General features: G+C 45.8%; 1 protein-coding gene across 1 annotated transcript; it reads left to right on the top strand.

Annotated features, from left to right (window-relative positions):
* The first annotated feature begins 2,533 nt into the window (after window positions 1-2,533).
* LOC142884303 (uncharacterized) lies at window positions 2,534-12,006 on the top strand. The gene is made up of 3 exons (XM_076019816.1): window positions 2,534-3,190; window positions 5,283-5,733; window positions 11,718-12,006. The coding sequence occupies exons 2-3, from the start codon at window positions 5,318-5,320 to the stop codon at window positions 12,004-12,006; spliced, it is 705 nt and encodes a 234-aa protein (XP_075875931.1). The 5' UTR covers window positions 2,534-3,190; window positions 5,283-5,317.
* The last annotated feature ends 1,824 nt before the right edge of the window (window positions 12,007-13,830 follow it).

Genomic DNA, 13,830 nt, shown 5'->3' with positions numbered 1-13,830 from the left:
CTCTGAAGAACTCTTCATTTTATTTGGCTGCTGTGCAGATTAATTAACCCTGTGACTTGGGGAGAAATTCATTTTACTTATGCCATCTCTCTTTGTTATCCAGTAACACTCCTCATAGATTATAATTGTCAATGGAGAATAGTTATGAGCACTTGTCTCCATACACTGAGCTTTGAGAATTTGTATCAATGAATCTAACCTTGAAACACCTTGGAATTTAAAAAGCACTCAGAGGAATGTTTGAAATGCCTCCCCTACCAGATCCGGTGTGATTTACAAATTATTTACTACTCACATCAAATGCCGGTCCACCTACACACAACTGGAATGCATTGTAACACAGCATAGCAGCTTCTATTTCAACTTCATTCATCCACTTTGCCAAATACCCAAAGGATGTGATGGCAATTATTGCCTTTCAGATTAAATTAATCCAAACATAATTGGAATTTTTCAAAATGCTTTGCAAAAAATATGTCTCAGACGTGTTCGAATGCTTCCTTTCTGTGGCAGCTAGAAACAGCCAGCCAAAATACCCCGAACTTGCTCCAGTGTTCCCCAGGTCTGATGTTTTACTGGTGTGTGAACAGGATCACATCAGATCTCTTACGTTGTTATGTTACTTACTTTCCCCTTATTTGCTTCAAGAGCACAATTACATTAAAATGAAATTGTAAACGTTGATACTTTTGCTTTCCAAGTTACCGTTCTGCTTCTTTTTGTGCACAGATTGCTGCTTGTGACATCATGTTGTTTCTCCGTGCATATGCAGGTCACATCAGGGCCATGTCCACAACACAGTGGAGTCAAGAGTAAATTTCAAAATCAAAATCAATTAAGAAGCTATTGAAGTGTTCTTGGGGCAACATGGTGGCACAGTTGTTAGAGCTGCTGCCTCACAACAAGGAGGTCTGAGCCTGGGGCCTTTCTGTGTGGAGTTTGCATGTCCTCCCTGTGTCAGCATGGGTTCTCTCCGGGTACTCCGGCTTCCTCCCAAAGTCCAAAAACATGAATAGAAGGTGAATTGGAAACTCTAAATTGTCCGTAGGTGCGTATGTGAGTGCGAATGGTTGTTTGTCTTTGTTTGTCTCTATGAACTGGGGACTTGTCCAGGGTGTCACCCTGCCTTCACCCTGCCTTCATGTGACAGATAGGAGAGGCTCCAGCAGACCACCGTGAGCCTGAGCTCGGGAAGAAGTGGGTATTGAAAATGGATGGATGGATGAACTGCTCTCAAGCTCAGGCCGGTGTATTACTTTAAGTCATGTTTACCTTTCAAGGTTTCCGCTCTTCTCTTAGTCCCATTGCTAAAACCTCTTCCCCAGCTTGGGGAATTACCAAGATGGTTAAAATGAACACAGCCGACCTTCTAATTAAGTACATGTACCATCATTGCTCTCTTTTTTTTAATCACAGGCATTCTCTGTCCTGTGCGCTAGTTTCAGAATGGTGTCACCAGGGGACACACCTGTATCTTGGGAAAGTCAGCCAAGAGGGCAGTACTGGCGTGCAATGAACATTTTACCAGATGACATGAGCTGTTTTTTCTTCTTCACTGGTGCATTACAGTCAAACTGACGTCCCTCTTTTCATCTCTACAGCGCTAAAATAGATTTCCTCCCCACGCACCACGAATAATCCTGGCACGTTCATGTTCCATCTATTCATCAATGGGATAGCTACAGGCTCCTTTATCTTCATGCTGCCTTTTTGTTTGCCAGTTTTATAGTCCCTCGTATTTTCCTCTCAACATCAAACATTGCACTTTAATCCGGCTTTATTTAAGCTGTCGTTTATTTCTAGTTGGAAAAATATACTTCCTTGTTCAGAGGTCACGTGATTTGGCGACTTTAGATTTTGACTCAATTGTTTTTTTATAAAAACGCCCCTATGTGAGTTCTGAAGAAATGTGCAAATACAGAATAAAACAGAACAGCCCATTTATACCATACAACTTAAAACATTACTATTTATTATTTGAAATTAAAAGGCCAGTTAGTAACATTTAGTACCATCTAGTGGTAAAAAATATATTGCAAATAAGTGAATACCAGTGACCATATTGTCAGTTACTTTATTTAAAAAAAAAAAAAAGAAAGAACAAAGAAAGAAAGAAAGAAAGAATGAATGAATGAATGAATGAATGAACAAAAAAAAGAAGGAATCATATCAGTTGGCTGAATGACCTGCCAAGCAGACAGCAGGTGACTTCAGGTACCATTCAGTGTCATTCCAGCAGGAAAAGCAACTTCAATGTCAATCTTTGTTTTCTGATGACCTCACTCTTTTCTCAAATCCGCCAAATCCTACCTGATTACATATTATTATGATTATGATGATGATGATTATTGTGATGATTATTATTATTATTATTATTATTATTATTATTATTATTATTATCAATAATAATAATAATAATAATAATAATAGGAAGAAGAAGAAGAAGAAGAAGAAATGTATTTTTCCTATTCCGTTTGATAGCAACGTTTTCCTAAACGTGACACAACTTGTGCAACAACAATAATAAAAAAAAACAATTATGTAGGTCAAAGAACCTGCACCTGTGACGTCAGCACAGTGTCCGATTGACTAAAACTGTCCGTGCGTCAGGTTTGCGGCTTTAGCCCACCACCTAGTGGCGCGAACACGAGCCCCCTTTTTTTCCTTCCCCCTCGCGCACCACCACACCTTTGCAGCGGGCAGCGCGCGCTACCTGTTGCACCTCCGTCTCTGCCTCAGTTCAAAAGAAAGAAAGAAAGAAGGAAGAAAAAAAAACCTTTCCGAACAGGTGGGTGAGAGAACGTTGGAGGCGCGTGAGACTTGCCTGTCGTCCAATGAACTCTTGAAGCCAAGTTTGGCAGCGCGCGGCCACCCTGCATCCTGACCCACGTGGACAACAACAAAAAAAAAGACTCACGTCCTCGCGCACGGCCAGCGAAGCATGACTGGGGTCGCACCGCTCCCGTGCCTGCTCGCGCTCCCCAGCTGGCAGCCATCCACCGCGCGGTATTTATAGCCAAACTGCCGCGATCGTCACTCCGAGGAACCCTCGCGCACATCCTCCTTTGTGAACTGCTCAACTTGGATCGGCGGCGGTGGCAGCGGCGGGACTGAGTCCTGGACTCCCAGCCGGTCGCGGGGCTCCGCTGGAGGAGGAGGAGGAGGAAGAGGATGGAGCAGCGGCGTCGAGGTAAATCTGTCAATCATTAATCGATTCGTAGCTTAATTGACGCATCCACCCCGTCTCTCTCTGTGCGTCCGAACATGTTCATTTTAAGCGTCTGTACTTCCATTTACTTGCATGGGTGTGCGCGCTCCGTGTGTTTGCGCGTGTGCGTCAAACCACACCTGAAGGACGCTCCCTAATTAGCGGCACCTGTTCACGGTGCTTTTCCAAGACGATCGCGGTCCTGCAGCCGAAAGCGCGCAAATGAACCCAAAGTGAGCGTCCGCGCGCTGTTTCCACTGGCGGCCGCGCCAATCAAAGCCAGGGAGATCAGACAATTCCATCCATCCATTTTCAATGCCCGCTTCTTCCCGAACGCAGGGTTGCAGGGGAGACCAGAGAATTGAAGGAATGTTAATCTTCATCATCTCCACGATGGTGCTTGAGCTTTAACATTGCAGCGTGCTTACACAGTGTCGGTGCCTCTTGTTGTTATTGTCACAGTCTGCAGGTGCAGCTTCAGAGCTTCTCCTGGTGCCTCTTGTCATTGATTTAAGTGGCCGAGCGTCGTCCTTGCATCTGCCTGGCGCATCATCCCTGCTCGCTGCCCCTGCTGCCTCTTTGAAAGGTGTCCCTGTTGATACAAGTACCTTGGCATTTCATTCTCCCCCCACACACACGCACACACATGCACAGACTCAGCTGGCTGCAAATCCACCTGCCAATTGAAAACCCCACGTCTTTTGAACTCGGCAGGGCTTTAATGGGATGTCTATTGACGGCACGGAGCTCCGCCATCAAATCCTGCTGTTTCAAATGTTTGCCGACCTTGTAGCCCCCCGTCGGCGCCGCCAGATAGGCGCTGTGCTGTGTCCAGTCCATGTCTGAGGAGCCGTGCCGACGATGAGTGAGTCACCGCTCCCACTCCCAGTCGCCTTCTCTTCAGTGTGGCTCGTCGGAAAACAGTTGAGGCACGAGTCGAGCTCGCCTTTGTTCAGCCCTGGTTTTATGCCACATTCCTCAGTGTCACCTGCGCACAAACGTGCACGTGTGGGTCTGAGTGGCAGCGCCGGTGGGACAGTGGTGGAAGCATGCGAGGCTGGCACACTTAAGGAGCATGAATTGGAGGAGGACGGTGTAAATGTGAGCTTTACAGACGGAGAAAAATCTCACACTTTTGCGACACCCACTCTCTGCAATTCCACTCACCAGTGTCATTACTGGGACCATTTTCTGGATGGTTGCTCATTGCAAGGCTTTCTGCTCACCGCTGACAAATCCACGGCTTTGTCTGAAGGAACCACAGGCCGAGGAGCTTGGGAAGGAGAGCAACCTCTAGCGGGGCACTGAATATACAGAGGGACTGCTTTCGCACGCTTGTTTTTTTTTTTTTTGAAGCTCGCAACACAGTTTTACTAGAACCAACTCTAAACACCACTGCGTTTGCAGGTGTTTGAGCTTACTGTTGACATGCACAATCCAGCAAACCGCCAGCAGACAGCTGCTGCTTTCAAAATATCAGTCAAGTCCAGAACCAATCAGCTTTTGTTATGTATCATCTCGAAGAGGTGGGAGGCGTGACGGAGACAAGTTAGTGCTTCAAGCAGCTCTGGAAAACCATGGAAGAAGAAGAAGCTTCAGAAGGATAAAAATGGCCTCGCTGCCGCTGTCTGGTGATGATAAATCTCACTGGTTTCTTTTGCCTTTTCAAACGCTTTCCACGTGCTCTTCGCCAGAGAAATTTGTTAATCCAAAGGATTTACTAATGTGTCATCTGGCGCACAACGCTACCATATGCTATAGAAAAGGACAAATCAAGTGAAAATTTAAAATTTAAGTGACACATGGCAGTGTCAAGTTTTTGTGGAGGTATTGCGAATGGCTGAGCACTCAGAATGTTCCAAATGCAGCTGCTCTGTTTTCTGTCTCTTTTGTCTTATCTTTTTCTTAAAGAATTATTGTGCAAAAATGTGTAATTATCTGTGTCTAAATATTGTCATTCTGGCTCAATGTGATGGATTTGCCTGTGACAATGTTGACGGCTGAAAATAGACTTTTCAGACTTTTGTTTGAATCTCTGACAACTTTGCTCTTTGCCTCTTGTCCTGCTTCCTAGCATTATGCTAAAGGAGCCGACCACACCCTGCAGAGATGCACGCCACTTCAGCCCGGTCCCTCTCCCTGGCGCCGCACGGCCGCTCCACGTCCAGCTCGTGTGGGCCATGCGGTCAGGCTCTGGTCCAGTCGTCGCTGTCCCTCCCGGAGCCTGAGGCCTGGAGGAGGCAGCCCAGCCCGGCGGCCCGCCACGGCCTGGCTCAGGGCGTCCGCTCCAGCTCGCTGCAGGTCCCGCATGCCTTCCCCGAGTGCCTGGGCCTCCCGCCCCGAGCGGCCAGCTTCGACGCCCCCTACAGCCGGGAAGACGGCTCGTCGGACCAGGGTTCGGGCTCCCTCAGCCCCCATGGCATGCTGCGGCGGCGTGGCGGACTGGTGGAGCAGAAGGACATCATCATGGCTCACCAGGCTCACAAAATCCAGAGCACGCCGCAGGCCCGCAGGAAGGAGTGGGAGTGAGTATGAAAGGCATACGGCGGCAAAAGGGTTCGTCTTAAATTGTGCGTCTGAAGATAATGAATCTCCATGGAGGAGGATCAAAGTGCCAGACAGAAAGAGCGCTCTTTGTACGGCTCCTTTTAACAACCTCTTAGAGCGACTGCGGGTCCGTCTTTCCAGGAGCCACGCTGGCGGGCGGCTCGCAGAGACACTCTCCGAGGTCACAGATATAGGGAATAGGTTATTTTGAATTCTCTCCGTGTCTGCAGATCAGTACAGAATAGTGCAGATAAACGACGGCTCCTTTCCAGGCTTGTTGAGACGTAATAATAGCGTTAACAAAGATGGTGTTTTGCCCTTCGAAATTTGATATCGGCATTGACTTATGTTTATCTTTTATCTCAGACCATAGTTGAAATAACATTTGAAAAAAAATACTCACAGGTGTGACTCGCACACTGAATAATACAGTAGTGGATGCAACCACTAGCTAGCCTTTAGCTGCACTACTGATCATTTTTTGCAGGATAGGATCACTGTTGGTGTGAGCGTATGGAGCCAAACCGGCTGTAATAAGAGACTTTCAGCTCTTGGTTTTGATTCTGTTGGCCTGTGTTGCAAAGGATGTCTCACCATCACCTCAAACAACAGGGTGTGTGTGAGACACTTCCACTCACATCCGCAAGCAGTCTGACCATTCACGCCCACACAATTATAAAGTTTCTGTGCATTCATATATAAATGTTTTCCGTCTTCGTCCCACAGGATAATCCCTCTATTTTGCTCATAATGTCCTGGGATTATGTTGCATTTACATTTTTATTTACTTGCTTTGTGCCTGTTTAAAGCTAAAATCATGCTAAATCTATCAATTTTTACCTTTCAAATATTTAAGAATGTGTTGCTGCCTGCAGTCGTTACTTTTTCTGTTTTTTGAATTTGTTTTGAATTTGCCTCCCAGTGTCCTTTGATGCAGTTTCCTTGTCTAGTCTCTTCTTTGGATGCTCTTCATTTTTTTTGTGGCCTTTAAACCATCGGGGTGGCTTATTTAGGATAAGATCTCTCTTGCCATGACACAGTCAGCAGACAGAGTCAAGACAACTAATCGGCCTCTCTCCTCCGTGACTGCTGATTCACTAAATGAAAATACAACAGTCCACGTCGCTACCTAGTCACAAGGCCTTTTATACAGCTCAACACTTTGGGACCTATATCAGGTCAGCTGAGACATATTTTAGTTGTGGGTCTATTGTTTCACACACAAATGCAAGTTAAACCGAGAATGAATATGCTGAAAAAGTCAAACTGACTCTTTCATCCTCGATGGGTCTAAATTGCTGAAGCACATTTAAGGGAAACATTTATTTGAAGGGAAATATGTTGTTAATGGGTAGACTGAAGACTTGCGTACTTGTTGCTCTTCAGTTCACGTCATCTTTCACCTTGTATTCTGTGCATCATTTGCTGAAGCAGGTTCAAGGTTTCGTAAATTTGCAGTTTGTGTCCTTGTTTGCTCACAGGACTACATGAGTCATGTGTAGCGACGTGCGGTCCTGATTGCTGGAAAAATGCGTCATATGTATTGGAATACAGTTAGTAACACACTGTTGGAACATTGCTCCCTGATGTGGCTGGCTACATAAGCCACATTTTAAAGGAGAAAATGGTTCAGCAGTACTCTTCAGAAGCACGGCACTAGTTATGGTTTTGTTGCTGGGATACAAAATACTTATTAAAAGGCCGTTCCATAGTAAGCAGACAAATGTATGTATGCCTTTCTTTCTCCGGCATTGTTATAGCTCCAACAATGAATCACTTCCCACCGCGGTCATCAACCATGCTTCCGCCGCCGCTCCTACAGCGTCGGCTGCGCGCTGATGTAATCAGAAACTGGAGGGCGTTATTAACGGTGCAGCTGAGGGTGCTCGCTGCTGAACTTTTAAACTCCAGAGCCACATCGCTGATCATGTGTTTCCCGCCACTCACACGTGGAGTGGCACTCGACACGTCTAACACCCTACCCACCAACGAGGCCCTCGGCGTCCTGCGGCTGATTTCTCTTTGCTTTACCTCCGCCATCCACTCCGGAGCCGCTGCACTGATTGGTTTGCTGGCTTTTCCCTGCAACTCAGTCTTCATCTTTTGTTGAGCTGCAAAAAAGGCAGAAGTTTGAACATTCCTCTTTTCCTATTTTTCTCCCTTCTGGTGACGTCTGAAAAAGGCACCGCGTTTAAACAGGGGGCTCGCAGGATAATAGCTGACAATGTGGACTACATTGAGGGCAGTATGTGTATTGTGGTTATTTGTCCATTAGGGGATGCTAGGGAATCAAAGAAAGGAGCAGCAGGGAGCATGGTATGTTGAAATCGTTGCAGTGCATTCTGGACAATGTTAAGCTATAATGCAAATTTTCGTTAATGATAAACAAAATTAAAAAAACAACTTTGAGGGGTCATCTGTTAAAAAGTCACAACATTAACAGAAACAAAATTTAACATTTACGGACAAATTTGGGGGGAAAAAAACAAATGTATACATATATTAAACAATAAGAATTATGTATATATGCTTTTCTTTTTAACAATGTTAAAAAGCAGAGTCTTCCTCAAACGGCTCCTCAGAAAGCAGCCGTGACAATCTGCAGCAATACGAATGGATGTTATTGGTCCATTAAGAGACATAACTCTTTACTAGAGGATGTCTGTTGCTAGGGAACAGAGAAGGTGGAAAAAAATAAAATGTTAAAACCACTCCAGTCAATGCCGGATGAAAGCCTGTCTGTAATTATATAAACGCTCCTCAGAGTTCTGCCACAAAGTACGGCCATTAATGTTCAAACGTGTCACCTGCAGCCTGCGTCTCCTTCCTCCTTCACTTCTCTTTGTTTTGTTTTTTTAACGCGATAGCAAGTTTCCGCATTTTCATTGGTCACAAACCGTCGGCGCCAGTCTCTCGCATGGAAAGGGAGGCACAGATTTCTCGGCTAACCCTTCCCCCTTCAGCTCATCCCATCCAAAAGTTCACTCACAGGCCCAAGTAAACTGGTGTGAGCTTTGGAGCGCCCGCAGCTATTTTTAGAAGACTCTGAGTAGGCTGAGAGCAGAGTGGTAGCCAAACGCTCTCTGAGCAGACTGCCGACATCTGGCCGTCCACACAGTGCAGTCGATCATCGCCGTGGCGACACTGCTGCCCAGTAGTGTGTCAGCCTCGTCTGGATCGTCCAGTGACCTTGATGGTGGAGCAGGGGGAGGGGTGGCAGAGGGGAGTAGGGAGGGAGGGGGCATGTTGCTACATTGTGCAATGTGGCTTCTGATGGCAGAAATGAGCAGGAATCTGTGGAGAGCTATGTCGCTATGGAAACAACCATGGCAAAGAGAGATGCAGAGATGAAATGAGAGAGAGAGAGAGAGAGAGAGATACTGTTTGCAGAGATGGACAAATATTCTTTGTTGAGCGGCACACAGGAAGCCAAGATTATGTTAGTGCTTCATTATTTATTTCTCCTCCCTTAATGCTGACATTTGATGTTGTCAAGTGGAGTGAATGTGAGCTACTTTGATGAGGAGCTCAGTCAGCAAACTGTTCACTCCTGATGATAAGCATTATTCTGTGCTCTTTTTTACAGTTTTTGTTTGTTTTTGTTTTTGCACTCGATGAAGTGGTGTAGCTGTTCCTTGTGACGCGTTGGCCGACCATCAACACACCAAAGAAGAAGATGAGTTCAAGAAGTCATTGCTGCACTTCCCCCAGTTTGCCCCTTTCCCCCCAATTTCTTTGCTAAGCTTAAAGTTGTCCCCCACCTGTCTGCACGCACACGTGTGCACACACACATACATACACACAGAAGTACAGTAGTACGCTTACAAAATTGCACTGCATGTCAGTGTAGTCCCATTATTGCGCATGTGTAACCTCAACAAGGAGAGAGTTGTTTCATCATGCACTACTGCTTCCCACTTAACGGAAATGGTGATGATTTTTTTCAAATGTTATTTTTACCAGCATACTCATCTTCACCATCGCATGCTTTTTAAGTCCAAATTGCAGATGGTAAAGAAAGTAAGGGAGACATTATATACACGTACACAACAACATTAACACCTAATTAAAAGTGTCAGACTGCTAGTGGATAGCAATGTTAGATAGCATCCAAATACAACTGCACCACTTTACCAATGTAGCGTTTTTTGATTGTGTGATGTCAGTGTGTGTCCATTGATCCACAATTTGGGTTGTTTTGAGTGTGTTCATACTGAAAGACTCCACAATATATTTGCACCTTTCACAATTATTCAACCAAAACATTAGACCATTGTAACTGTTACTGGAGACTACAGAAGTGTGCTGTTTGAAATATGCTATGAGAGTGACCCAGCAGCAGTGTGAAGCTGCCAAAGCAGATTCCTGTCAGCAAGCAGCACCAAAGCAACATGCCTCTGCCCTGGTCTCAAGCAGACTGGTGCCACTGCGTTGTGCTCCATTAATTGTGTTTGTTTCACACGGCAAACAACTGGAAAAGGCTCAAAAGCATGCTGAGGATTGTCTGTTTTTGTGTGTGCCTGCACGGCGGGTTGAAATGGTCATCTTCAGGAAACAGTGGGGAAGGGAGGAAAGCAGCAGATGGAGCGACAGAGCCCAGTTGCCTAATGAGGTCTCACTTGTGGCACCGGGTGTGAAAAAGACCCTGCGTTCTTCTCCTCCTCTCCCTCAAAAAGGGAGCAGCCCTAAGATCTATTTCACGCTCTATTTTTACTCCTGACTTTTACTCCAATATTAGCACAATGGCCTAGTTTGTAAATGTTTTAGTAGTACGGGGTCCATTAACGAAATTATGACAGGGCTTGTCTGGCTGCCAAATGGCAAACGATCGAGTGAAGCCCGAGTACTTTCAAAAGCCAAAAACTCAAACATTCCCTCATTTCCAGAAAAGCTTGTTGCTTTGTTCTTTCATGATCGCACCTGCCGCTTATTACCGCTAAATGTTTTATTTTTCCCACAGCACCCACTAACGTCTTTACATAATTGTTTTAAACCACAAACCCACACAACCTACTCTATATAGGCCCTTTAAAAAAAAAAAAAAAAAAAATCAACAACAAAAAAAAAAAATCAACAAAAAAACCGCACCGTTATTCATCCTCAGCAAGCCCTAATTGCTATGGTAACAAAACGCATGTCCCTCCCCTCCATCAGCTTCCATTCAGATGAATTGTGAAATCGTCACCATGATTTTCTTGGCGGGAGGAGACGGGAGGGGAGGGGCTGGCGGTGCTCATGCGCTCCTGGCTCTGGGATCGTTTTCCAGCAGGTGATAAGGTTTGCGAGATAGGATCTGGTGCTGAGCTCTGAGCGGCTCTCGCGCTGCAAAATATTCGTCTGATAAAGCATTCTGCAGTTTTAGAGGGGACCTGCGTGAACCGGGCTTTTTTCTGGAGGGGTGGGTGCAGCAAGTTTTCCGTGTCGAGAAGATGCGCAAAGTTTGCGAAGACTTCCTTCGGATCTCTCTACCCAAAGAGCACGTAGTAGTTTGCCAAACGCGCCGCTGCCGGTCGATCGGATGTAAACGGGCTCAGACGCTGATTTAAAAGTGCAAGGCATTAAAGGCGGTGGATATTTTTCTTCCTTTAGCAGCCGGAGTTGGCGAAGTTAAAAACTGTTTGGAGCGGAGGAGAAACGCGCTGTTTAGGCAAATGGGATAATCTAATCGTTTTTTGAAGAAAAAAAAAAAAGCAACAACAAACAAACAAATCCACATGAATAACGCGACCCGTTTGATTCGAGAGGATATGGAGCGATAGGAACCGGCAACTTTTTTTCCGAAGAATTGGTGGCGCACGGAAAGCACTCGGTGGATTGCAGGTGGATTCCCTTGAATTTTTTATCCGTCCGCTTAAGTACAAGTGATCACGCCGTTCAAAGAACAAATTAAAATCGAGGCTTTCCCGTCCTTTTTAAATTACGAATATTCTTTTTTTATTATTTTTTTTCATTTAAAATATAGAATGGCTCGCTTCGGAGACGAGTCGGCACCGAGCACGGTGGACTCCGGCGACGGGGACTTGGAGCGCGGCGGGGACGGGCAGGACGCAGCGGCGGCGCAACTCACCGCTTCCATGAAGCAAGCCAAGGCGCAGCGGGCCCGGACCATGGCTCTGTACAACCCGGTGCCCCACCGGCAGAACTGTCTCACCGTCAACAGGTCACTCTTTATCTTTGCAGAGGACAACATAATCAGGAAGTACGCCAGGAGAATCATAGAATGGCCATATCCTTCCCTGAAAAAAAGCTAGAAAGTTATGGTCAAGTGGCTGGCTTCAGCACCTTGGACAGCTCCAGGCAGCCTGTCATTAAGATTTGCACAGTTTCTGTTAGTTCAGTGCTTTTAAAGTGAATTCTGTGAGTTTTGCTTGACCTGTGACGAGTTAATGTTCAGTGTTTGGTGTTCAGTGTTTGCCAGCATCAGACTGATACTCAAGCGATGAGACGAATCCCTCCTCACGGCTGAATTTTAACCCTCTCTCAGCGTTGCAGCTAAGTGTTTTGCCCCGTCCCCACAACCCTCATCCTCCCCTCCCTCCCCCATTTAAATTCATCTGTGGGCTCCGTGGGCTCTCACACTGGCACGAGACAGAAAGTTAGCGTGTGGCGATCATCACAAGCAGCTCCTCTCGCTGTGGGGGCGGCGTGTGGGCACATCTCCGCTGCCTTAGTGCTCATTGGAATGTGAACCTGGCCATGAGTAGGTGTCAGTTCAACTCCGCCAGGCAGTGCTCCTCTCCTACCGCCAACAGCTTTTCACTGCTGCCCAACTTTGGTCAGATCTGACAGAGAATAGCAGCCCGAGTCACATTTTTCCATCACGGCAGCCAATGAGGCGTGAGGGCAGCCTGTACGTGCCGACTGAAATCTAAATTCACCTCTGTTCACATATGTTCGCATGTGTTGGGCGATAGATTGCGGTCCTGTTTTGACAGTTAAGCCAGTTGAGCAGCATCCCTGCCTGGGTTGCCATACCTACCCACTGCTACCTCATATCTTACACCCCCCTTCCAGCACAGTGTGCCAGTCTCCTGCTGTTACCTAACCACAGGCTCAGCGCGCTGTGTGGGAGTGCGGGGCTAGTGGTCAAGACTAGCTGGCCACGCGACGGCCGGCTTTGGCTTCACAGAGGTATGTGGGAGAGAGCTGGCCAGTAGTGCTGTGATAGATCGTGGGCCGCAGAAGCAGCACATGTCAGGGTATTGACAGGGTGAGACCCAGGTCTGTTTTTTTGGTGTTGTTTTTTTTTTTTTTGCACATCTCGCATCTAAGATGCAAACAAGGATGGATCCGCAGCCGTGGCACAGATCAAGAAAACCCGACTAAGCTCATGACACTACTTACAGTTTTATTCAAGGCAAAAAAAAAAACAAAACTCATTTTGATTAAAATCTAAACTCTAACTTTGCTGCTGTACCTTTGATAGTGCACTTCACCAAACAGAATTAGTTAATTTTTTTATGTAAAACTCAGTCATTTAATATTGTTAAGAATATTGTATCCATTTTGGCTATTAATGCAGTAACACAAGATTTTTCCTGGGGTCCATGAAAATGACTACAAGGAAACAATGTACAGGATCACTTAAATATTCAACTAAATAAATAAATAAATACATAAATATATAAATAAATAATACCCTTACATCCAAACACTCACATTGTTATCAGTGATCTGGATAACATGATTTTATAGTTTATTTCACATTGCCCTATTGATGGTAATTGTCTTTAAAGTCCCTGATGAGGCTTCTGTTGTGTTACCACGATCAGTTATATTGACAAACAGATGTCTCTTCTAAACTAGACAGACCTTTCTTCTATCTTCTCCTCCACCCTTCACCCTGACAGTCTTGGCTGCGTTCCTCCACAGTCAAGCTCTCAGTGAGCACTTCATTTCAGAGCAGTAGTTGGACAGTAATTAAAGCAGAATAAGACTAAAGATTGCACGCTTCACTGGATGTACGGTGAGAGAATAGCCGTTCTTCCTGGTGAAATGGTCAAGTCAGTATCAGGGGCCTTCTGCTTGATTCATAGCGGTCCCTCATGAAGAGAAGTTAACCTGTCCTCGGAATA

Source organism: Nelusetta ayraudi, unplaced genomic scaffold, assembly GCF_046127955.1.
Source record: "Nelusetta ayraudi isolate G7.1 ecotype Tasmania unplaced genomic scaffold, CSIRO-AGI_Nayr_v1 ptg000011l, whole genome shotgun sequence".
Lineage (NCBI taxonomy): Eukaryota > Metazoa > Chordata > Actinopteri > Tetraodontiformes > Monacanthidae > Nelusetta > Nelusetta ayraudi.
Note: the sequence above shows the minus strand (reverse complement) of the source record. Positions and strands in the feature narration are given on the sequence as shown.